Source organism: Rhinopithecus bieti, unplaced genomic scaffold (assembly GCF_001698545.2).
Source record: "Rhinopithecus bieti isolate Rb0 unplaced genomic scaffold, ASM169854v2 scaffold_13342, whole genome shotgun sequence".
Classification (NCBI taxonomy): Eukaryota; Metazoa; Chordata; class Mammalia; order Primates; family Cercopithecidae; genus Rhinopithecus; species Rhinopithecus bieti.
The window spans coordinates 1,793,578-1,818,578 of NW_016807690.1; the positions used below are offsets into that span (position 1 = coordinate 1,793,578).

The 25,001-nt window shown below is 44.0% G+C and overlaps 1 protein-coding gene across 1 annotated transcript in view; it reads right to left on the minus strand.

The window, feature by feature from the left end:
- Positions 1-2,786: 2,786 nt before the first annotated feature.
- VWF (von Willebrand factor) overlaps positions 2,787-25,001 on the minus strand; it is a 178,977-nt gene continuing 156,762 nt past the window's right edge. Inside the window, exons 45-52 of the mRNA XM_017883319.1 lie at positions 23,924-24,104; positions 22,830-22,870; positions 22,190-22,306; positions 7,847-7,945; positions 6,595-6,723; positions 6,049-6,088; positions 3,673-3,770; positions 2,787-3,106 (exon numbers count right to left, since the gene is read on the minus strand). Of these exons, the coding sequence (XP_017738808.1) occupies positions 2,918-3,106; positions 3,673-3,770; positions 6,049-6,088; positions 6,595-6,723; positions 7,847-7,945; positions 22,190-22,306; positions 22,830-22,870; positions 23,924-24,104 (894 nt within the window). The 3' untranslated portion in view covers positions 2,787-2,917. The remainder of the gene's footprint in view (positions 3,107-3,672; positions 3,771-6,048; positions 6,089-6,594; positions 6,724-7,846; positions 7,946-22,189; positions 22,307-22,829; positions 22,871-23,923; positions 24,105-25,001) is intronic.

Below are 25,001 nucleotides of genomic sequence, written 5' to 3' on the forward strand. Positions count from 1 at the left end.
GAAAATGTGGCACATATACACCATGGAATACTATGCAGCCATAAAAAAGGATGAGTTTGTGTCCATGGAATACTATGCAGCCATAAAAAAGGATGAGTTTGTGTCCTTTGTAGGGACATGGATGCAGCTGGAAACCATCATTCTCAGCAAACTATCACAAGAACAGAAAATCAAACACTGCATGTTCTCACTCATAGGTGGGAACCGAACAATGAGATCACTTGGACCCAGGAAGGGGAACATCACACACCAGGGCCTATTGTGGGGAGTGGGGAGGGAGGAGGGATAGCATTAGGAGATATACCTAATGTAAATGACGAGTTAATGGGTACAGCACACCAACATGGCACATGTATACGTATGTAACAAACCTGCACATTGTGCACATGTACCCTAGAACTTAAAAGTATAAAAAAAAAAAGTCAAGTAACTTGGCTCTAAGAGGATCTCGGGATTCCAAAGCAGGCAGCCTGCCCTGGAGTGTATGGCATAACACTCTGCTATTCTGCTCCTTTCTATCCTTAACAACCCCTTTCTCCCTGTCTACTTCCAGGGACGGTTCTCATGTCTTTTCAGTTCCCAAACGATTGAAAAATGGTCACCATTGCTCCTTCATTCATTCCCTTTCTTCTTTCCCTCCAACAGTTTCTTAGTCTCTGTATACTCCTTCCTTGAGACCCCCCTTAAAACATCCACTTTGGGGTGCTGTCTTGCCTGGTCTGAGGGTGAGTAAAAAAAGAGGGTCCCTGAAACCAGGTACAGATAGTGCCTTTGGAATACCTGTAAATAAAGGAAGACTGCCAAGACACTGCTCCACACACACTAGCTCCAACAGTTTCTCTTCTTGCATCCTTTTTACTCAGCTCCCTTCCATTGTTTTGGGTTTTTTAAAAATAATCAAAACATGCAGCTTTCCGATTCAGCTTTTTTCTTAATGGTAAAATGTGGTATCAGTAAACATGAGAAGTTCAAGCTAGCAAGACACAGGCAGTTGGAAAATCAACAACCTATGCTGCAGAGGTAGCCTTCCTGCTGAATTTATCTGGAGCTGATGCCTCCAATAACAGCTTGTCCCCAGCTAGAGTGTTAGGTGATCAGTCAGAAGAGTGACAGTTAATTCCCTGTCCCTGGATCTGGTTTCCTACCAAGAGAGACCTTAGAGGCTACCCAAAGTTGGGAGTGGGGTGATGGATGGAGAGACAGCAACCTTTGAACCTTATTGAGTAGTTATATAAAACTTCTGTCCATTCTTCCTCCCTTCTGCCCCACTAAACTTCCCACCAAGCCTACTCAGCATCATCTATGCCATTTTCCTGTAATGAGGCTTCTCTTAAGGTTAAGCTCAGGCAATAATAGAAGAGGTAGAAACTTAGGGATGCAGCAGTCACTGGTCCCCATGTCAGCATGGGAAGAGTGTAAGCAACAGGGACTGTGTGGCTCTGATGGGATGGCCTGGGAGTTCTTATCCATGTGTCAAGACACCTGGGTTTCAAACCTGGTCCTGCCACCCAGCAGTTATGACCTTTGGCAAGTCACTTGAGTTCTCTGAGCTGCTTTCATCACTTTTAAAGAAGTGGAGGAGGGACAGTGGACTAGATGTCTAAGTCCCTTTTGACTCCATTATCCGGTACTTTCAATTAGCTGAGTCTCTCCTGTGTCAAAAATATTTGGAATGAAAATCAATTCTTCATCAAATTTTTGTAATCCAGGACATCCCCTTCTGTCTTATGGGCATTCTCCCCAGCAAGAGTCCCCATAATCTTGCCAGTACGTACATGAAAACTCTTCCATAAATTTTAAGGAAAGACCATCTCTAACTGCAAGGGACAGTACCAGTTAGTGCTTTGGGGACTGGACGATGTCTGGTGTTATCTACACCACTTCCCCTTCCACTGAAGGATGTCTGGAGTACGTAGGGTCTTGGCATCAAACATAAAAGCCTGAAAGAAACCCCGCCGGTCCAGCCCTCACAACAAAGGAAATCCCTAATGCTCTGCTGTTAACATTAGAGTCTCTTATTCTCCTCCAAAAGCCTTGATTTACCCATTCTTATTCTTGCCACTTCTTACATGATTATAGAGCAATTTAGTTACCTAAGGACTTGCAGGCCGTATTTTATGCTGAGGTTGTTTATCCTCACCACCTTATGAGTGAGACTAACATTCCTGTCTTCCAAATGAGGAAACTGAGTCTGAGAACGACTAAGAGGCTTGTTAGAGGCCACGCAGCTGAGCGAGGGCCATGTGTGGAGCCCAGGTCTGCCTCCAAATCTGCGGCTCATGCCCTCAGGCTGAGTTGGGGGACCACACTACTGCCAGGACCCCGTCAGTCCTCAGCACCTCTCCTCCTCAAAGGGGCCACTATGGGTACACAGGAGCTCTGTGAGCCATGGACTAAGAGAAATCCTTGCACACCTGGTCAGATACCTTCTCCACACTACCAGCCACGTGACAACAATAGTTATCCATCTCAGCAGGAGCCTGGCTCCAGGACCCACCCCTCTGCTATGTTCAGAAGTCCCTCCATGCAGAGACGGGAGAACCCAGTGTTCCTGGGAAAATCCCTTTCACTTCATGCTACGTTTAGGAAAAGGCCTATCCCACACTATGCCTTTCCCACCCCTGAAGGCAAAGACATCACTTTTCCCCAGAGGTTGGCAGTATCTCGCACTGACACTGAGGCTTGCAGATATGGCCTGTGCTTCCTTCCTCAGAACCAGTCTCAGAACTCAGCCCCTGCCCACCGTTGCCATCTCAGCCCTAAAACACAGTGCACCAGCAGCCTTCTGCAAGCTAAGAGCTCAGCCTTTATTGTGGGCCCAGAAAGGCACAAGAGCAGAACATGCAGAGGACTGGCAGCACTCTGGCCTGTCAGGCCAAGGCAGGCAGCAGCAGGCACCCATGCAGCTGCAGCAGCCTCACTTGCTGCACTTCCTGGGGGAACATTCGCACTGCATGGCATTGAGAACCTCGTGGTACACAACAGAGCCATTGGTGCAGTGCAGGGGCACCTGCATGGGCTCCGTCCGTGTTGGAGAACAGCAGGAGCACTGGTCCTGCACATCGTTGATGTCAATGGAGTACATGGCTTTGCTGGCACATTTGCCCTGCAAGAAAGCAGAGGAAGACGGGAGCTTCACAATGGTGAGAAGTCCTGGCCTAGGCAGGGCTCTGGGGCAGCTTGCTTTCTCCCTGACCCCTCCAAGTGAGGCAGATCTCATCTCACCCAGAAGCACCCAGGACAGCTAGGCAATTTGTAAAGGAAGATCATAGGTCTGACATGTCCTCTCCTCTATGGTAATATCATACCCACATCCATCTAGCTGCAATTTTTATGCACGTTAATGCATAAAATGTTTTATGCCTGATTATGCATGTTTTATGCAGGACATTTTTATATATGTTTGATTGATCTTTAAGAATTGTGGTCTCCACCTTGCACAAGTAACTCTCCATTTTCTGTAAGGGATTTGTTGTCTTTCCTCCGTTTTTGTTTTTCTCCTGGAGTCAGAAATTCCCAGTTACTTCAATAAAACATTTACAAAAAAAAATGCTTCCGGTTTTCCTTCTCTTCCCTGTGAATTTTCCAGATCCTTCCAGAATGTAACTAAGGATAGGTATCCACAGAGGCTCAGCCCTCCCCACCCAGGCCGTATTGAAGCAGAGCCCTTACCTGGCAGTAGTGGATATCCACCTCTACTTCGGACTTACAGCTTCCCACTTTGACATACTGCAGCCTGGCAGTGATGTCATTGCACTCCGGCTCCTCACCTACAGGACAGGTGAGAGGTGAAACTTGAGGACTGGCTGGGGTTCTAGAGAACACTCTTCAGCCCCAGTGCCCTCAATGGGCTGGAAATAGGTCCCTTTCACAGTAACCAAATAACCAAAGCCAGCCACAAGGAGGGAATTCAGTTATCCTGGTTCACCTCAGCTGTTCCTGGCCTGAAATATGCAGAGATATAGTTACTGCTGGACTTAACTCACTTAATGGCACAATTTTAATTGCAGAAAGAGCCTAAATTCACTGTGCTATGGTGATGTAAAATGAATAAGACTTGCCTTTATTATCATTGTAGACTCTGAAAACCAAATGGCTGAAGCAACCCTCTTGTGCTTATAACTATATTCAGAAGCTAATGGGCAATGAAGTCATCAATAAGTATAATTACCATCTATTCATTCCTGCCTTGGGGTAAGAGGAAAGGCAATGTCATGGTGATATAAGGGTATACACCCTGCCTCTCTGGGGACCGAGAAGATCCCTAGGCACCTTTGTGAAGGCCTCTCTTTGGGTACTGCTGACTCCAGGTTGCTGACATGGGCTTCCTTTCACACAGGGGTTAGTGGCATTCAGATCTGAAGCTCTACTTGGCCCACTGGGAATTCAAAAATGTAATGCCAGCTCGCCATTCCAATCTGAATACTGGGAGTTTTCTCTCCTTAGATGGCTCCAAATCGAAACCAACCCTAACTACATGTTAGTCTGCCTCCTAATTCCCAGATAACTTCATTGTACTGGGAAAGCCTGCCAATTACATTGAGGATGAATTTAAAAACCACATTTAGGCCAACATACTATATTAGGTTGCTATGGATTTAAATCTGAGCCTGGCTTATATTGTCCTCATTAAAATCTCGAAGGCTCTTGAATGTGTTGACCAACAAAGACCCTTTGTGGTGGTTTTGTAGGTAACAATCTCTTAACCAAATTCCATGTGCAGTGTGCCTAGAGATAATTCTTCTTCTCTGATGGTTCCCTGACTTCACATTCTTAAACCACGCAAATGGGAATCATAGAAAGACATGCTTTCAGCGTGTTTCCTCAATCTGAGATTTGGTTACAGCAATTGCAGGGTCTGTCACAGTAAGCCATCAAGAAAAGAATGAATGACTGAATACTGAAGGTATTCATGTTTTCACTCTTCCTTTCTCTACGTGTAAACAAGCATGCACCTGTGAACCTAAAACAAAAAACATTTAGTCCAGGCAAGTAATTCTATATTCAGAAAATATGGCATTAGCACTGGGATCCTGAAAGTTATTTGTGCTCATAAACACAAGCATGTATGGGAAGAACACTGCCTGATGTGCAGATTTGTGTCTCATCTCCAAAGCCGCTGCTGTGAGTGATGAGAACCAATCAGTATGACGTAACTACAAGGTCAAGAGGACTCAGAGTGAAGGTGATAAACAGAACAGCACCCACGGCACATGCGGGCTGTTGTTAATCAGCTGGTGGCTTAGCCTTCTCTTTGAGATAGCTAAGATATCTTTATCTTAAAGATAGCTTTAGCACACTCATGAACAGACATGTGTTGAGAGTCTACTCTGTCAAGATCAGAGATCCAAGGTGCCTGTCTTTAAGAAGCTTTGGTTGGAAAGGGAACATATTGTTCCAGGATAGGACTATGAGCAATCAAAGATCCTATGAGGGGAAAGGCATGTAAGAAGCTGGAGACAGGAGGGAGTTTGCAGGAAAGGGGGAAAGAGATTGCTCCATGGGCATCTAAAAGGGAGTTCAAGAGGGCAGTCTGATGACATCCAAGGAGGGGAGGCTGCTCCCTGCAAGACTGAACATAATGACTGACCAGTGGTCAAGAAATATCTTTCTGGCCGGGCGCGGTGGCTCACGCCTGTAATCCCAGCACTTTGGGAGGCTGAGGCGGGTGGATCACGAGGTCAGGAGATCGAGACCATCCTGGCTAACACGGTGAAACCCGGTCTCTACTAAAAAATACAAAAAACCTAGCCGGGCGTGGTGGCAGGCACCTGTAGTCCCAGCTACTCGGGAGGCTGAGGCAGGAGAATGGCGTGAACCCGGGAGGCGGAGCTTGCAGTGAGCTGAGATCCGGCCACTGCACTCCAGCCTGGGTGACAGAGCAAGACTCCGTCTCAAAAAAAAAAAAAAAGAAATATCTTTCTGAAATAAAGCTTACTCCAAACAACAGTCATTGGGCTTGCTAATGGGTTTCAAGGAGCAAGCTGCAAAGAGCCCCTAGGCTGCTCTGATGGGTTTCAAGGGACAAGATATTAGTAATGTACTCACATGTGTCACAGCAGGTGCCCGGAATTTTCATAATTTTACCCTAAGAAAACAGCAAAGTTGCAGGTTAGGCACAAACAGTACAGAGTAGACAGTTTTCAGGTCACTCCGGGCCAATTTTTAGCTCTGAACTCACAGCCCTGCACTTAAGTGTCCAGATGTAAACTATGCTTTCCTATCATAAATGTGAGCAGCTTGACCACCCTACCTGACCAGGCTGAAACAATTTTGATTATTCTGAATTCTCTTCCAAATGAGTCATCAGGATCTTCATTACCAGGGAGACTAAGAATCAGTTTGATCTCACATCTTCCTATTCAAGAATCACACACTCAGCCTCCCTCAAGGAAAATGTTTTTTTAAAACATCCTATTTGCAGAGAATTTTCTCTCTCCATAGGCTCTGATTTCATAATCTCACTGATTCTTCAACGAGGCCAGAGATCTGCCTCAGACATTGGGATATTACGCCAGAGCTGGGACGCATGCTCTTCAGAAGGATCTTGTTCTTAGAGATTGAGACAGTAAAGAGAGCAGGATGAGTACTCACTCCCTCAGCCAGACACTTGTGTTCATCAAAGGGCGGGCAGCCTGTGACCCTCTTCTCCCAGAAGTACTCTCCTCTCTCATTGACCTTGCAGAAGTGAGTATCACAGCCATCCTGGAGCGTCTCATCACGCTGGAAGGAGAGAGGAGGAGTGGGTCAAGTCAGAGATAGTGTTTGGTTCACAAAGCCACTTCAAACCATGAGCTTGACTCCATGGAGTTGATGAAACAATCTGGAGAACCATGAAGCAAGAACAAGAAAATGTATAATAAAGCCCCGATACCCAGAACACAGACCAGAAGTGGAGTCCCAGTTTTACAGCTTGTATCCTATGAACAGGGCTGCTATGTAGACTCTTCCAACCAGTTAAATGCTTGAAGGATTGGGATATAGCAACAGCAAAGTGGCTAGTTGATAACTGAACTAGAGTTGAACCAAGGGCACTCCTTCCCAGCCCCACCAGCTAGTCCGGACTTCATAGGTCAGAGTTTGTTTCACCCTGATGGCCTGTCCAGTCTTAGAGACTTCCAAGGCTAGAGAAAATCTTAAAGATCAACCACCTCCAGGCTGGGCACGGTGGCTCACACCTGTAATCCCAGCACTTTGGGAGGCCAAGGTGGGCAGATCACGAGGTCAAGAGATTGAGACCATCCTGGCCAACATAGTGAAATCCCACGTCTAATAAAAATACAAAAATTAGGCTGGGCACAATGGCTCACGCCTGTAATTCCAGCACTTTGGGAGGCTAAGGCAGGCAGATCATGAGGTCAGGAGATCAAGACCATCCTGGCTAACACGGTGAAACCCCGTCTATACTAAAAATACAAAAAAAAATTAGCCGGGTGTGGTGGCAGGAGCCTGTAGTCCCAGCAACTCGGGAGGCTGAGACAGGGAAATCGCTTGAACCCAGGAGGCGGAGGTTGCAGTGAACCAAGATCGTGACATTGCACTCCAGCCTGGCAACAGAGCCAGACTCCACTCAAAAAAGAAAAAAAAAAAAAGATCAACCAACTCCAAACCGTGAGGCCATACACCAAGTACACTCCTGTCAAGAAGAGCAACAAAATAACTTAAAAAAAGAGAAAATTCTGTGTCTGCGATAAGTCATCTATCTTTTCTTTATATAATCAGAAAGAAGTAGAAAAAGAAGCCAATACTGAACCAAACTTAGTCCCTCTTTCTTGAAGAAAAATTTCCAAAAAGGGAAGCAAGATAGTGATATGTGAGGGAGCCGCTGCGTTCAGCTTGCTCCTACCTTCAGTGTCATGATCTGTCCTCCTCTTAGCCGAATGGTGCAAGCTGTAGGCAAACATCTCCCACAACATTCTCCTGTGTTATTTTCTTCCTTGTAACCCTGTATCCAGAGGAGGAAAAAGCAGCCACAGTTAACCTCCCTAAGACATCCCAATTATAAGTAGGCTTATTTTGCTGGCCTCTCATCTCTCCTATCCAGTAGTTTCACCTAGAATTCGGAAAGTCAACATCCAACTAGCTTTTGTCAGTTCTCAATCCCCTAGGTAGCATTCCTTCCCTCTGCATGTGTACTTCTCACTCAAGTTGCAGCAACCAGACCTATTAAATGAGACCTTTTCCCTGAGCTTCAGACTTACAAATTCCATTGTTTACTGGACATGTTATTGTCATCTGGAGACTTGCATCCAAAAGGAAATTAGATTTTTGCCCCAAATCTCATCCTTCTCTGGTATTCCCTATTTCGGTAAATGGTGTTAATCACCCAGTCTTTCAAACAGGAAATCTGAGAGTTATCCTTGACTTCCCCTTTTTTCTCATCCCCTGCTTACCACCAAATCTTGCCAAAAATGTATCTTAAACTCATCCATTGCTTGTCATGACCAGTATCCTCTTTCATCATCGAGTCTAAATAACCATCATCTACCAGGGACTCTGGTAATAGTCTTATTTTGTCTTCCTACCTTCATTCTTGCTCCCCTGCTACAGGTTACCACAGAGCTGCCAGAATGACCTTCTTAAAGCCTACGTCTACTCTTGTCCTTCCCTCCTCAGTTTAGAAACTTTTGATGAAGGTCTGGCTCTAGTTATAGCACAGTGTTAGTTATAGCACTAACTATAGCATAGTGAGTTATAGCACTAACCCTCCTGCAGGTGATGATTACCAACAACTGATGAAATATTTAAAGCAACTGTTCAAAAGCACTGGAAGAAGACCAAAATCAAGAAGAAAGTCTAGATTATTTGATCCTTGAAAAAAGGAACCATAATGGACAAGAAGCATGTTTAAATGGCTTTTCCCATGAGAGCCATCTGTATGGCACTGGACAGTCAGAACTCAAGCAGAAAACTGTAGTTGTATCTGCCTGAGGACTCAGCAGACAGCATTCGGAACTGCTAGAATAGCTGGAAACTAAAGGGAAAAATGCCAGAAAAGAGGAAGTCAGAAAGAAGCAGCCCCTAAATCTGCAATGTAAACTCCTCTAAACTGTTTGGTTGATCCCTTAATTATACATCTATAGGTGAGCCTACAAGGAGCCCAGAGACAAAACAACAGCTGGAAAGCTCAAAGACCTGAACAGAAATTTCAGTTGCCACACACCACACAGGAGCGAGTTTGCAGTCTGAATTCTAACAAGTTGGAGGGGCTAGGTAAACACCTGGGTTTCCACTGGAACTTCATAAGGGACAAGCCTTCAGAGTAAACACTGTGTCTCAGGACTAAAATATTCAGCCTACGGCTAAGAAAAATGCAGAAATAGACCTTCCCTAATGTAGTTTAAGAATCAAGACTTCTATAGTTCAAAATGAACCACCAATAATCTAACCACATTCTAGAACCAAACCTAACCTTTATTATAAACATAAGAATTAAGAGTCTCTTCAACATATCTTCCACCAATGTCCAATACATAGTAAAAAAAAATTTCATGCAAAGAAATAGAAAAATTTGATATATACCAAGAGAATTATCACTCAATATAAACAGACACAGAAATGGCCCCAATATTGCAATTAGCAGGCAGGAACTTTAAAATAACTATGATAAATATGCTAAAGAGTCTAGAGGAAATGATGGATATAATGGAAAAATAGAAAGGGAATTTTAGGAACAATCTGGAGACTTTAGAAAAAAATCAAATGGAAATCTTAGAACTTGAAAACACAATACTCTAAATAAAAAATTAACTGGATTGGATTAACTGCAGACAGGACACAAGAAAAGAAAGGATCCTTGAATTTTAAGACATCAATAGAAATTACCCAAACTGAAGCACAGAGAGGAATAAAGATGCAAAATATAAATATATGGAGCCCCAGGGACCAATCGAATAATACCAATGGTTTAATAATATATAGTCATGAGCCAAAAAACAATGTTTCAGTCAACAACAGACTACATGTATGACAATGGTCCCATAAAATTACAATGGAACAGAAAAATTCCTATCACCTAGTGACTTCAGAGCACAACACATTACTCACATGTTTGTGGTGATGCAGGTGTAAACAAACCTACTGTGGTTCCAGTCATATAAAAGTATAGCACATACAATTATGTACTTGATAATAATAAACAACTATGTTACTGGTTCATCAATACTTTAGAGATACTCCTTACATTTACTGAAAATATAAAAAGTTAACTGTGGAAGAGCCTCAGGTACGTCCTGCAGGAGTATTTCTGAAGAAGGCATTGTTATCACAGAAGACGACATCTCCATAAGTGTTATTTCCCCTGAAGACTTTCCAGTGGAACAAGATGTGGAGGTAGAAGACTGATATTGATTATTCCAGCCCTGTGTAGGCCTAGACTACTGTGCGTGCTGAGTTTTCATTTTTAACAAAAAAGTTTAAAGATTAAAAAATGCCGGCAGGGCGTGGTGGTTCACGTCTGTAATCTCAGTACTTTGGGAAGCCGAGGCAGGTGGATCACGAGGTCAGGAGATCGAGACCATCCTGGCTAACACGGTGAAACCCCGTCTCTACTGAAAATACAAAAAAATTGAGCCAAGTGTGGTGGCAGGCACCTGTAGTCCGAGCTACTCGGGAGGCTGAGGCAGGAGAATGGCGTGAACCCGGGAGGCAGAACTTGCAGTGAGCCAAGATCGCGACACTGCACTCCAGCCTGGGTCACAGAGCAAGACTCCGTCTCAAAAAAAAAAAAGAAATGCCTATAGTTCCACTGGTTTGGGAGGCTGAGGCAGGAGGATCAGTTGATCCCAGGAGTTTAAGCTGCAATGAGCTATGATAATGCCTACACACTCGACCCTGGGCGACAGAATGATACCCTCTCTCAATTAAAAAAAAAAAAAGCTAAAAAAAAATTAAAATTTTAAAATAGAAAAAAGCTTTTAGAATAAGGATATAAAGAAAAAATATTTTTGTACGGCTGTACAATGTGTTTGTGTTTTAAGCTAAGTGTTATTACAAGAATCAAAAAGCTTTTAAAATTTAGTGAGCTAGGCCGGGCGCAGTGGCTCAAGCCTGTAATCCCAGCACTTTGGGAGGCCGAGACGGGCGGATCACGAGGTCAAGAGATCGAGACCATCCTGGCTAACACGGTGAAACCCCGTCTCTACTAAAAATACAAAAAACTAGCCAGGCGAGGTGGCGGGCGCCTGTAGTCCCAGCTACTCGGGAGGCTGAGGCGAGAGAATGGCGTAAACCCGGGAGGCAGAGCTTGCAGTGAGCTGAGATCCGGCCACTGCACTCCAGCCTGGGCGACAGAGCGAGACTCCGTCTCAAAAAATAAAAAATTAAAAAAATTAAAAAAAAAATTTAGTGAGCTAAAGTTAATTTACTATTGAAGAAAAATATTTTTTAGTAAATTTAGGGTAGCTTAAGTGTACAATGTTTATAGTCTATAGCAATGTCCTAGGTCTTCGCACTGACCCACCACTCACTCTCTGACTCACCCAGAGCAACTTCCAGTCCTATAAGCTCCATTCTTGCTAAGTGCCCTATACAGGTATGTCATTTTTATCCTTTATGTATTTTTTACTGTACCTTTTCTACATTCACGTGTTTAGATATACAAATGCTAATCATTGTTTTACAGTTGCCTACAGTATTTAGCACAGTAACATGCCATACAGGTTTGTCACCTGGGAGTAACAGGTTATACCATATAACCTAGTTATGTAGTAGACTAGACCATCCAGATTTGTATATGTGCACTCTACAATCTTTGCACAACAAAAATCACCTAACAATGTATTTCTTCGAACATATCCCCATTGTTAAGCAACACGTGAATGTACGTGTGATTAGTTTCAGAAAGACAGTTAAACAAAATGGAACAGAAAAAATATTAACGAAATAATAACTGAATTTTTTCTCAATTTGATCAGTAAATCAACCCACAAATCCAGGAAACTATGAATCCAAAATAGAAAAGGTATGAAGAAAATTACTCAAAAGTATATACTCAAGCTTCTGAAAACTAAAGAAAAACCGTTAAAGCATCCAGTAGAAGGGGGGAAATGCAAAAAGGAAAACAACAATAAAAATGGCGGCTGACTGGTCATCAGAAATAACACAAGCCAAAAGTATATTTCTTTAACATACTTAAAGTGATGAAATTTTAAAACAAACCTGTCAACCTAGAATTCTATATTCAGTAAATGAAGGCAGAATAGAGACATTTTCAGATAAATGAAATCTGAGAAATGTCATCCAGCCCTGCACTAAAAGAAGTTCTTTAGGCTGAAGGAAAATGATATAATATGGAAATTCAGATATATAAGAAGGAAGAGCACTGAAAATGATAAATATGTAGGTAAATATAAAACATCACTTTCAGTTCACTTTTTAATGACTGTTTAAAGCAAAAATAATAGCGATACCTTGTGGAATTTATCTCTTCTTATACAGAAGTAAACTATATGACAACAAAAGTACAAATTGTGGAAAAAGCATATTGTACATGAAATGTTGTATTATTAAATCAAAGTGGACTGTGATAAGTCTAGAGCAACCACTAAAATAGTAATATGAAGAAATACAAAGAAAAGGTCAATAGAGGAGATATAATACTAACAAAAAGAAAAAAAGGAAAACCTCAATTGAACCAAAAGACAAAAAAGAATTAACAGAACAAGTAACAAGACAGCAGATAAAATGAATAACAAAAGAACAGATTTAACCCCAACCGTATCAATACTTACATTAAAGGGAGATTGTCACCTTTATATTTTAAAAAGCAAAACTCAATTAGTATGTTGTTTTCAAGAGATGCACTTTTAATTTAGATAGATAGGTTGAAAAGAAAGATATAATAGACAAATCAGCCAATGTAAGAAAGTTGATACAGGTGTATTAATACCAAACAAGGCCAGTGTGGTGGCTTCATTCCTATAATATCAGCACTTTGAGAAGCCCAAGCGGGAAGATTACTTGAGCGTGGGAGTTCGTGACCAGCCTGTGAAACACGGCAAAACCCCATCTCTACAAAAAATACAAAAAATCAGTCAGGCGTGGTGGTGCACAACTGTAGTCTCAGCTACCTGGGAGGCTGAGATGGGAGGATTACCTGAGCCCAGGAGGTCAAGACTGCAGTGAGCCATGATCACACCACTGCACTCCAGCCTGGAAGACAGAGTGAGACCCTGTCTCAAAAACAATAAATAAACAAAAAAGATTACTCTTCACTTAGGGGAAAGAGGTAAAGGATTTTTATCTGTTTTCTTTCACTGATTTGATCCCTTTGTTTCAATAAATGATAGTAGATGCTATATATGTTGAATGAGTGAATAACTGACTGTAATTCTTCGTTTGTTATCTTGGTCCGTTGTTGTCAAGCTTAGATAGGACTAGAGACAGCTTAAGATGAGGAATTTTACCAAAAATAAAGGAGGTGACTGGGTGTGGTGCCTCACACCTGTAATCCCAGCATTTGAGAGGCTGAGGTAGGAGGACTGCTTGAGCCCAGGAATTCATTACCAGCCTGGGCAACACAGTAAAATTCCATCTCTACAAAAAAATTAGTTGGACATGGTGGCACGCACCTCTAGTCCCAGCTAGGTGGGAGGTTGAGGTGGGAGAATCACCTGAGCCTGGGAGGTCAAGGCTGCAGTGAGCCATGATTGTGCCTCTTCACTCCAGCCTGGGCGACAGAGTGAGATCCTATCTCTAAAAAATAAAGGAGGTTATTTCATAATGACAAAAGAATAGATTTATCAAGACATAAGAACGCTAAATATGTATGCATCTACAAAGCTTCATAATATATGAAGCAAAAATGGATACAACTAAAGGGAGAAATAGGCTAATCCATAATCTTAGTCAGTGATTTTTATGTTCTCTCAGTAATTGATAAAACAAGTAGGAAAAAGATAAATGAAGACACTGAGGATTTGGAAAACTATAACCAATATGACCTAGTTGGAAATAATAAACTATTACGTTCCAAAACTGCAGAGCACACATTATTCTCAAATGCACACGGAATATTCACAAACACAGACCACATTGTGGGCCATAAAAATGTAAACATAGATAAACAGAGCCTGACTCGATAAAAAAGTAAATAAATGTAAAGATTGTGAAATCTTAGAGATTATTCAATATAATGAAATTATATTGAAATTAGCAACAATAAAGTATTGAAAAACACACCACCTTATTTGGAAATTAAATAGAATACTTTTAAATAACCCATGGATCAAAAAATAAATATTTTTATCTAGAGACAATAAAAAACAATATATCAAAATCTGAGGAGTACAGCAAAAACAGTTCTTGAAGGAAAATTTATATTTTAAATGCTTACACTAGAAAATCATGAGCTAAGCTTCCATATTAAGATGCTAGTAAAAGAAGAGCAAATTAGACCCAGTCATTAAATGACAGGACATAATAAAAATAAGGGCAGAAATCAATAAAATAGAAAATAAAAATATAAAAGTAAAACGACAAAGGCAAAAGTTGGATCTTTGAAAGATTAATGATAATATAATATCAATATATAATATTATAATAGACAAAGCCGTCAAAATAAGAAAATCTCTAGCTAATCAAGAAAATAAAAAGAAACAAATTATCAGTATTAGAAATAATAGAAGGTTTACAACTGCACATTCCACAGATGTTAAAAGTATAATACGGAAATGTTATAAACAATTTTGTGTAACTAAATTTGACCAACTTAAATACATGGATAAGTTCCATGAAAAACCGATTTACCAAATTAATTCAAGAAGAAACAAAAAATCTGTCTTTTTATTTTAAAAGTTGAATTTTATATATAAAACTTTTCCACGTGAAAAGTTTCAAGCCTCGTAAGCTTCACTGATGAAATCTGCCAAAAATTTTAGGAAGAAATAATACCAATTTTACATAAGCTCTTTAGAAAACACCACCATATTTTGTTGGATCGAGCATAACCCTGACATCAAAATCTAACAAAAGCATTAAAGAGAAGAAAATTAGAAACCTATCCCTCTTAACATAAACATAAAAATCCTTAACAAAATACGAGCAAATGGATCTAGCAGCAGATGTGAAACAGGATAACACGTCATGAAGAAAGGGGGTTTATCAAAAGAATGAAAGGTTGGCTCCCCATGTGAAATCAATCCATACAATTCCTCATGTTAACAGAATTAACGGGAAACCATATGGTCATCTTAAAATATATAGCAAAACTTTCTGACAAAATTTAAAACCCATTCATTGTAGAAACTCTCAGCACTAAAAAAAATAGAAGAGAACTTCTTCAATATTCCATAGGACAGGAGGCCCCAGTACTGGACCGGTCCATGGCCTGTTAGGAACTGGGCTGCACAGCAGGAGGTGAGCAGCGGGCCAACAAGCAAAGCTTCATCTGTATCTACAGCCACTTCCCATCACTCACATTACCAACTGAGCTCCGCCTCCTGTCAGATCAGCAGCCAGCATTAGATTCTCACAGGAGCCCAAACCCTACTGTGAACTGCGCATGCAAGGGATACAGGTTGTGTGCTCCTTACGGGAATCTAATGCCTGATGACCTGTCACCGTCTCCCATTACCCCTAGATGGGACTATCCAGCTGCAGGAAAACAAGCTCAGGGCTCCCACTGATTCTACCTTATGGTGAGTTACATAATTATAACATTATATATTACAATATAATAATAATAGAAATAAGGTGCGTAATAAACATAATGCGTTTGAATCACCCCAAAACCATTCTCCCAACCCTGGTCCATGGAAAAACTGTCTTCCACAAAACTGGTCCCTGGTGCCAAAAAGCTTGGGCACTGCTGCTGTTGAACATCCAACTATATCATACTTAATGAATTAACTCCCTCCAAGCTCAGAAACAAAACATTCCCATCAGTTCTATTCAATATTGTGCTGATTATATCAGCCAGTTTGATAAGCAAGAAAAACAAAAGAGAATGTATAAAGATTTCAAAAGAAGTAAAAAGCTGTCTTTATTTGAAGGTGTCGTAACTGTTCATGAAGAAAATCCTTAGGAATCTGCCCCCTCAAAAAAAAAAAGAAAGAAAAAAACACCGTTACTACCACTAGTAAGTGAATTTAGCAAGGCTGAAGAATACAAGATCGAAATATAAAAACTAATTTTATAAAAGCAACAAACAAAATATAAAATTTTTAAAAACTTCCATTCACAATATCATCCAAATACTAGGTAATAAGTGTAACAAAATTTGTGCACCTACACACACACACACACACAAAAATCATTGCAGAGAAAAATTAAAGAAGACTGCTAAGATGTGAATATGTGTGTCCCTCCAAAATTCCTATGTTGGGATTTAAATCCCCAACAGATGATATTAAGAGATGGGGCCTAAGTGAGTAAGTCATGAGGGCTCCACTCTCATGAGTGAATTTGTGCTGTTATTAAAAAAAAAGTCAAAGGGAATGCCCTAGTACCTTTTGCCTTTCCACCTTCTGCCACATGTGGATGCCATGAGAAAGCACTGCCTATGAGGAACAGGCCATCATCAGACATCAAATCTGCTGGTACCTTAATCTTGGACCTCCAGAACAGTGAAAAAATTAATTTCTGTTCTTTATAAATTACCCAATCTCAGGTATTGTGTTACAGCAGCACAGACTGAGAGCAAGACCTAAAAAATTGAGGAGATATACTATGTTCATAGATTGAAAAACTCAACATTGTTTCGATATCCTTTCTCTCCTGATTAACCTATAGGTTCAATATAATCCAGCACACTTTAAACACTTTTTTTTAATAAAGATTAACAAGATGACTCTAAATTTATATAGGAATTGAAAAGACATTAAATAGCCAAAACAATCTTGAAAAAGAGCAAAGTTGAAGAACTTAAATTATCTAATTTCAAGGCTAACCATAAAGTTACAGTCATCAGGACACTAGTTTGACTATAAGGATAGACAAATTAAAGGATCAGAAAAAAAGGAACCTAGCCATTGATCCATACATACACAGGCAATTCATTCTTTTTTTGTTTTTGTTTTTTGTTTTTGAGACAGGTCTCACTCTGTTACCAGGCTGGAGTAGAGTGGCGTGATCGCAGCTCACTGCAACTTCTGCCCCACCTGGTTCAAGTGATTCTCCTGCCTCAGCCTGAGTAGCTGGGATTACAGGCACCTGCCACCACACCCAGCTAATTTTTGTATTTTTAGTAGAGACGGGGTTTCACTATGTTGGCCACGATGGTCTCGATCTCTTGACCTCGTGATCCGCCTGCCTCTCAGCCTCCCAAAGTGCTGGGATTACAGGTGTGAGCCACCACAGCCGGCCAGCAATTCATTTTTTACAAAGGTACCAACGTAATTCAATAAGGAAAGGATCATTTTTCAATAAATGGTGCTGGATCCACTGGGTAGCCATACAGGAGACCTCTACTTTATACCGTATTTAAAATTTAACTCCTCATGGATCATAGACCTAAACATAAAACTAAACTATAATGCTTCTAAAAGAAAACAGGCGCGTGGCTCAAGCCTGTAATAGGCCTGTCGCGCCCAAAGCAGTGTGGACCAGCATTTCTATCTTGGGCAGTGCCTTGAGACGGGCGGATGCACGAAGTCAGGAGATCGAGACCATCGCTGGCTAAGTCGGATGAGGCCCCGGTTCTTCTACTAAAAAATGTCAATATAGAACTATAGCCGAGCGAGGTGGCGGCGCGCCTGTAGTCCCAGCTACTTGGGGAAGGCTTGAGGCAGGAGAATGGCATAAACCCGGGAGGCGGAGTTGCAGTGAGCTGAGAATCCGGCCCACTGCACTCCAAGCCCGGGGCGACAGAGCGAGACTCCATCTCTAAAAATAAAACATAAATAGTAAATACTATCTTTATGACCTTAAAATGGACGAAAATTTCTTAAACAGGACATGGAAAGCACTAACCATAAAACAAAAACATCTATAAACTGAATTTTATCAAAATTAAACTCCTGATCTTCAAAAGACACAATGAAGAAAAATAAAAGCTGAGCCATCGGCTGAAAAAAAATATTTCATTAGATACCTTATAAAGGACTAGTATCCAAAATACAGAAAAAAATCATAATCAATCATTAAAGGGCAAACACCCCAATTTTAAAATGGCCAAAAGCTTGAACACATCACAAAAGATGATATAACCAGTAAGTATGTAAGATGCTCTACATCATTAGCCGACCGAGAAATGCAAATTTAAACTACTAGAAGATTCTGAAATTAGAGAAGCAGTCACGAAAAAATGCTAGCAGGTATCACTTCCAAATGGCTAAAATGGAAAAGCATGACAACACCAAGCACTGGTGAGGAAGTAACCGGAACTCCCATACAATGCTGGAAAAAGCTTCTCCCTGAGAAGTATGGGAAGTTGCAAATTGTGTCTCTGCTGTTCTCTTGTATCCCCAGCATCTGGCCCCTCATCGGCACCCCTACACTCACAGAGGAGGTAAGTTCAGCTAGGAACTTGTTTTCTTGTTTTGTTTAGTTTTTGAGACAAGGTCTGGCACTGTCACCCAGGCTGGAGTGCAGGCGGTGCAATCACAGCTCAGTGCAGCTAGGGACTTGACGGTGGCATATGGTAAGATCCCCTTATTTATACTGGCGTCGGACAAAGCAGCAGCTTCGAGACAGCAGGACTGGGAGAAAAACAGGGTTGGCAACTTTTTATTTTGCAAAGTAAGAGTGTTTTAAACAATTTTAATAAAATAAAAACCAAAAAGCAGCCAGACGCAGTGGCTCACGCCTGTAATCTCAGCACTTTGGGAGGCCGAGGTGGGCAGATCACGAGATCAGGAGATTGAGACCATCCTGGCTAACACGGTGAAACCCCGTCTCTACTAAAATACAAAAAAAAAAAAAAAAAAAAATTAGCCGGGCGAGGTGGCGGGCGCCTGTAGTCCCAGCTACTCGGGAGGCTGAGGCAGGAGAACGGCGTGAACCCGGGAGGCGGAGCTTGCAGTGAGCCGGTATCACACCACTGCACTCCAGCCTGGGCGGCAGAGAGAGACTCTGTCTATAAATAAATCAATAAAACCAAAACGCTACCAAGCTACCATCCACTGTCTCATCATTCCCTAAAAATTATTATTAGTGTTGCTTTCTTTAGAAGAAAAAAATTAAAAGTTCTTTTGACCCTTTCCATCTTCGTACCCCCCAAAAAACAGAACATAATCACATAATCCCAGAATTTTTTAAAGAATCAATTTAGTTTTGTGAGAAGCCAACTCTGTTGTCATTCTTTTTCTCATTTGGCCCCATTTAGTGATCACCATTCACAGATCCATTCAATGGGGTCCTGAGGGTTTTCTATTATGAATCACCAAGTCAATTTGGAGCACCCAGACAGATGACCTGTCCCAAGATCAAGGTTAGGAGTCGGTAAGCTTGCTTGGAGATTAATTTAAACTATTTGTTCTCATAAATCAAACCATGAACTTGACATGTCTTCAGAAGCAGGCAGGAGGAAAAGCAAGTGAGGACAGAGCAGTCGAGGGGGCAAAATCCACACAGCAGGAGGCAGAGGGCAAAGTGAGGCCAAGAAAAGCAAAGGTGGAGGGCAGTTACGGGAGAAGAAAGATTTGGAAGAAAAGGGAAAGGAGGCAGAAAATAAGCAGAAGGGGGCAATGGTGTTAAGGGTGTGGCAGGGGCTTGGAAGAGGCAAGGGAGGCGAGGAGAGCGCATAGAGGAAATGCCCACTCTCCAGCATGTCTGCTGCCCTGCAGGACCAGACCACAGCTGCACACGATGAACAGCACTTGTTTGGGCACTGCTGGATTTCCTGGCTGCTGCTGGCTACAGTATGTGTTCCACATGCCTTCGTTCACGGAGAGGGCAGAGCTGCCTTCTGGGTTTTCCCCAGAACACTGGATCGTTGCAGGAAACATCCTTCTCAGGAGCAGCCTCTTCCTCCTCCTGCTGAGCAAGTTCCCAGCCAGCCCCCGAGTTCGCTTGTTTAGGTCTGAGCAGCCAGTTAGTCCTGCTTTTCCTCACACAGTTGTCCGCCTAAAACTGCCTTGCACACCCTCCATGGCCCCTCTCCATGTATTTCATCGACTGCTTGCAGCCCTCCCATCCACCTCCTTGTGTTTCCCTTTTCTAACCCTGGCTTCTGGCTCCCGGTCATGCATTCACCCTGCCCTTCCCTGGAAGGTCTATTCGACATTCAACCCGTTCATTGCTCCAGGTCCACTCAGGGTGGCCCTCCTCCGGGACGCCTCTCCAGGGTTCCACGGCAGGGTGACCCCTCTTCCTCGTGCTTTCCTCGAGTGGTCAGCTGTCAAGCCTCATCTCGACCACGCATCAGCGCAAACCTCCTTCTGCTGCTCTCCCTTTAGGTACAAGCATTGTCTCCCCTGGGAGGCAACAGAAGACTCACATTTCGGACAATGCTGACACTTCAGCCCGATGTGCGCAGTTCAAGCCGATCTACCCAGCCTTAATTCACCACAGCTACCCCCGCCCCCAGGAGATGTCCCAGAGACCTTCCATGGCAGAAGACGTAGTAAGACTAGCGGAGGACGCTGAGCTAAAACGGGATCAGCAGAGGCCGGCTTCAGCAAGGCTTGAGAGATGCATAGAGGGAGAGGGAATCTAAGGGATCTCAAGAGACAGGAGGTGGCTGCACTCCCCTGGGAGATACCAGAATTTTGGAGGAAAGGAAGAAGAATACACAGGCCAAATGGGACCATGGACTTTTGAGTATTTGGAAACCTCCATCTGAGGCTGGATTCTAAAGGTGAATTTCTCCAGACACGGAGGAAGCAGCTGTGGCTCCCTCTGAACACCAGAGGGCACTGCAGGGAGAGAGCGGGCCGGCCCTCCAGGGAGCAGGCTGCAGGGCCCGTCTCCACCGGCCGGCATCGGGGTGAGCCGGCCGCTGTCTCCTGGCTGCCCTGATTGGGCTTCAGTGGACATTCCAGGAAAAAGGGATGCCACAAGACTGTAGGCAGCATTGTTTCATTCCATATGGAAGCCCAGATGTGTTCTAGGTGGGTTGTTACACAATACACACGCACGCACGCACACACAACTGGGCCCCAAATCCTAAAACATCAACTGGGATTTTTAAAAAAAACAAGCAAAAGGAAAACCACATACTTACCTTCTTCCTAATTAAGGAATGCTGTCTCTGAATCATTCTCTCAGAAACAGCTGTGTCTCCTACAGACCTATCCACTCCATACTTCTTTGATTAAGCCCACACTTTGAGCTTGATAGCTCTAAGTGCCATGAAGAACACAGATGTAGAATAATCTACCTGTCCCTTGTCCTCAACAGTGTAAAACACACCTGCACGACCTCTTGGCCCCCACCCCTGCCCCTCTGGCCACTGTGCTGCCTGCTTAGAAGTGGCTCCTCTCCACCTTGCTGCAGCCCCCCGACGGCCTCACAGAGCTGAGGGACAAGCACTTCCCTGCGCTCTCTGAAAGAGCCATCCCCACAGGTCATGCATCTAGCTCACAAGAAATTCCTCTGACCAATGGCATCTTCTCAAACAGCAGAAACCCCACATCCAGAGAGGAGCTTGAGGAAGAAGCCAAGGCCCCCTCCTGAGCTGCAGGCCATGGGGTTCAAAACTTCCCTGTGAGGCAGGACTAAAAGTCACAACTGAAACCATGGAAATGCCAGTTTCATCTGCCAAAGGAGAAACGATGAGTCCACCTCTCAGAACCGCCTCAAGGAGGCATTCAGAACAAGCATTGTCAGCGTGCCCTGGCAAAAACAGGGTGAAATATCTGAAACCACCCAAATGTCCCGTAATAGCTTGGTTGTATACATGAGGCACATCCATTCAAAAGAATGTTGTGTAGAGCCTTGCACATAGGAGGTGTCTGATAAATATTTGTTGACTAATTTTTAATGTTTTCAAAGAACAGTGGTGCTATTTCTTAAAATATACAAAAAGGGATACGGAACTGTAAACATAGTTTCATAAGCCTGGCAAATATTGTGTTTATTTTGGAAACTCTGGAAGAAAATATTTGCAACTTATAAAACCAAAATTATAATTATTTCTGAGGCATGCAATTTGGGTGGGTGACTTTCAGTCTCTTCATTATTGTCAAATATTGTTTATAATCAGAAAATTATGAAAGATTCATTTATTTAAAGACCCCAGTGAGGTCCCACTGCCTGGGTCCCACAAGCGTCCAGTCCATGCCCTCGGTCCCCGTCGAGCCTCTCTTACCAGGGGGCAGGGATTGCAGGTGGTCTTCCTGCACTCCAGCTTGAATCCAGAGATGATCCCCACCTGCACTGTGCAGCGGCAGGTCGTGCATGCATCGATCATCACACTCTTCCCGGGCTGGAACGAGAGGCACCAGGGTCAGGCCACCCAGCATCCCCCAATCTCCCCCCTCACCTTACTCCCATATGCTGTCTCCTGCCCACCCACCCATAGCTCCCACGAGCCATCGCTCTGCTGCTCCTCCTGTCTCCCATGGCCCATTGCCTTACTGTCCTCCCATCTCCAGTACTGAGATGGTAAGAGTGAGAGCTTTCATGCCAAAGAGGCAGCCCAGGCAGTGGCAGAGGCGACAGACTAAAATGTGCAATGACTTCAGAGTGCTTCTCTGTGCACAGAAGAAACGCACAGGTGCCTGAGGTGGGGGCCAGGAAGTGAGTGTGAGACAGGCCCGAGAGTCAGGAAGATGGTCCTAGCCTGGGCTCCAGGATGCCAGGGATGTCCCGCAGGCAGTGGAAAGCTGGGGTTAGGTCTCCCTGGTTTCCTTTATTTCTGCTTTACAATGACTTGCCTGCTACCCTTCCCGCAGTACCCCCTTTCCCTGTCCCCACCACCTGCTCTGGAGAAGAAGGCAGCAGCTCACCCCAATCATAGTGCCATTGAGCATGCAGGCCTCCACGGGCTCTGAGGGAGAGAAAAGTGCAGAGTGAGAGTGGGCACAACACACCCCCCGCTGAGACCAGGGAGCAGGCTGCTTGCTCTCTTTGGGGCTCCTCCTCCGTGGCTGGGCCTCCCTCCTGTATCTGTCGGCCCTTTCCCCCCACAACCCAGCACTGGGGGTCCTACTGCCAGAGCCCACAGCAGCCTCCCTTCCCCACGCAGCCCACAGTGAGAAGAGCCCCGTCCATTCTCCAAGCGACAGCACTTGCTTATGTGAATTTACGTGTAAGGGATGGGATAAATGGGACGATGTTTGGGTTTACGAAAAAACAAAATGCTACTCTTGAAATTTTCACTTTCAAGAATTCAGTGGTCAGGCGCAGTGGCTCGCGCCTGTAATCCCAGCACTTTGGGAGGCCGAGGTGGGTGGATCACTTGAGGTCAGGAGTTCAAGACCAGCCCGGCCAACATAGCAAAACCACATCTCTACTACAAATACAAAAATTTGCCAGGCGTGGTGGCACACACCTGTAATCCCAGCTACTCGGAAGGCTAAGGCTAGAAAAACGCTTGAACCCAGGAGGCAGAGGTTTCAGTGAGTCAAGATAGTGCCACTGCACTCCAGCCTATCCAGAGATAGCGCCTCTCACTCCAGAGTGAGAATCCACCTCAAACAAACAAACAAATAAATAAATAAACAAAATTCAGAGCAGGATATGGCAGAGAGAACTAGTTTTTGTTGTTGTTGCCATTTGTTTGTTTGTTGACAGGGTCGGAGTGGCAAGTTGAATGCCTTCCCCAGGGTGAAACGTCACAGCGTACAAAGGTGGTCTCCAAATCAGAGAAACCTAGGGTCAAATCCCAGTCTCGCTATGTAGTCATCTTCGGGAAATTCTTACAGTTTTCTCATTTTATTTGCTTTCTCATAAAAGCAGTAGGAACAGATGGGAAGATCTCGGTCCTATCCATTTCCTTAAGTTGCTAAAAAGGCAAAGAATTCAGGAGCCAAAAGGGGAAAGAAAGTCTTAAAGATGGGGCCCAGTCCAGCCCAGCACAGCCCCAGCCTGCACGACTTACCACAGCGACAGCTCGGGCAGCACGCTGAGGTCTTACAGCTCAGCTGAAAGCCCGAGGGGCAGACAGGGACCTCCAGCTGGGGGCAGGAGACGTTCCTTTGTTGTACAAAGACCTCCTCCTTCACTCGGACACACTCATTGATGAGGCAGGGGTTCTCCGGGGAGGCCCAGTGGGAGCCGACCTGAAGGGCATCAGAATTAGTCCAACAAGCTGGGGCAGGGCTAGAGCCCAGGGTCCCAATGGGAAGGTGCTCTTCTCTCAGGGAGTTGGTTTGGACTCTAGACATGAGGCCTGGCTTAACCTGTAAGTCCCACCACAGGGTAGGGCCCATGGAGGGGATGAGTAGGACTCATTTCAGTGAGTGCCACGCAAACAGTCTGGGTCAAAATCACCTGACTGAGGCACCCAGGCAAGCACACCTTGGAGAAGCCAGGGGACTCACCCTCCCTTCCTCAGCACTGGTTTGAGCTGAGCTCAGACACTCTGGCCGAGAAGCAGCAATGTGGGCCATTAGACGGAAGGTGCAGCGGGGAAGCCCAACCCATTTCCCAGCCTGGTGCCCCCTTCCCACGGTAGGGGGAGACAGGGAGCTGGCAGAAGCCTCCACAGTAGGGGGAGACAGGGAGCTGGCAGAAGCCTGAGAAGGCTGGCCTGGGACCCTGACACCCCTGCAATCTGTCCATGAAGAGTGCAGGGCTGCACGCGGGTAGCCTGATCTCAAAGGTTGTCACCATGGGCCAAAAGCACTGAAAGGACCCAAGACCATGGTTCAGAAAAGTCACCAGGAGGATCTTCCCCAGAAAATGTCATCGCGAGTGCCCTGTGTCGGCCAGCACACAGATAGGTAACCAGGTGCCCGCTGCCGCCATCTCAGGCCCTGACCTACTTCTCCTAGTGTCTGCTTATTTCTTCTCCTTCCAAATGAAGTGTAGAAAATGCCAAACACTTGCAGCCATTCTCTTCACCTCCCACTCCTGACTCCCTGCAGGCCTGATTCCACCCTCTAGACCTCTCCCTCCTCTGGTTACTTACTCACGGAGCCTTGGCCACTGGCCCATTAAGAGCATCCATTGCCACC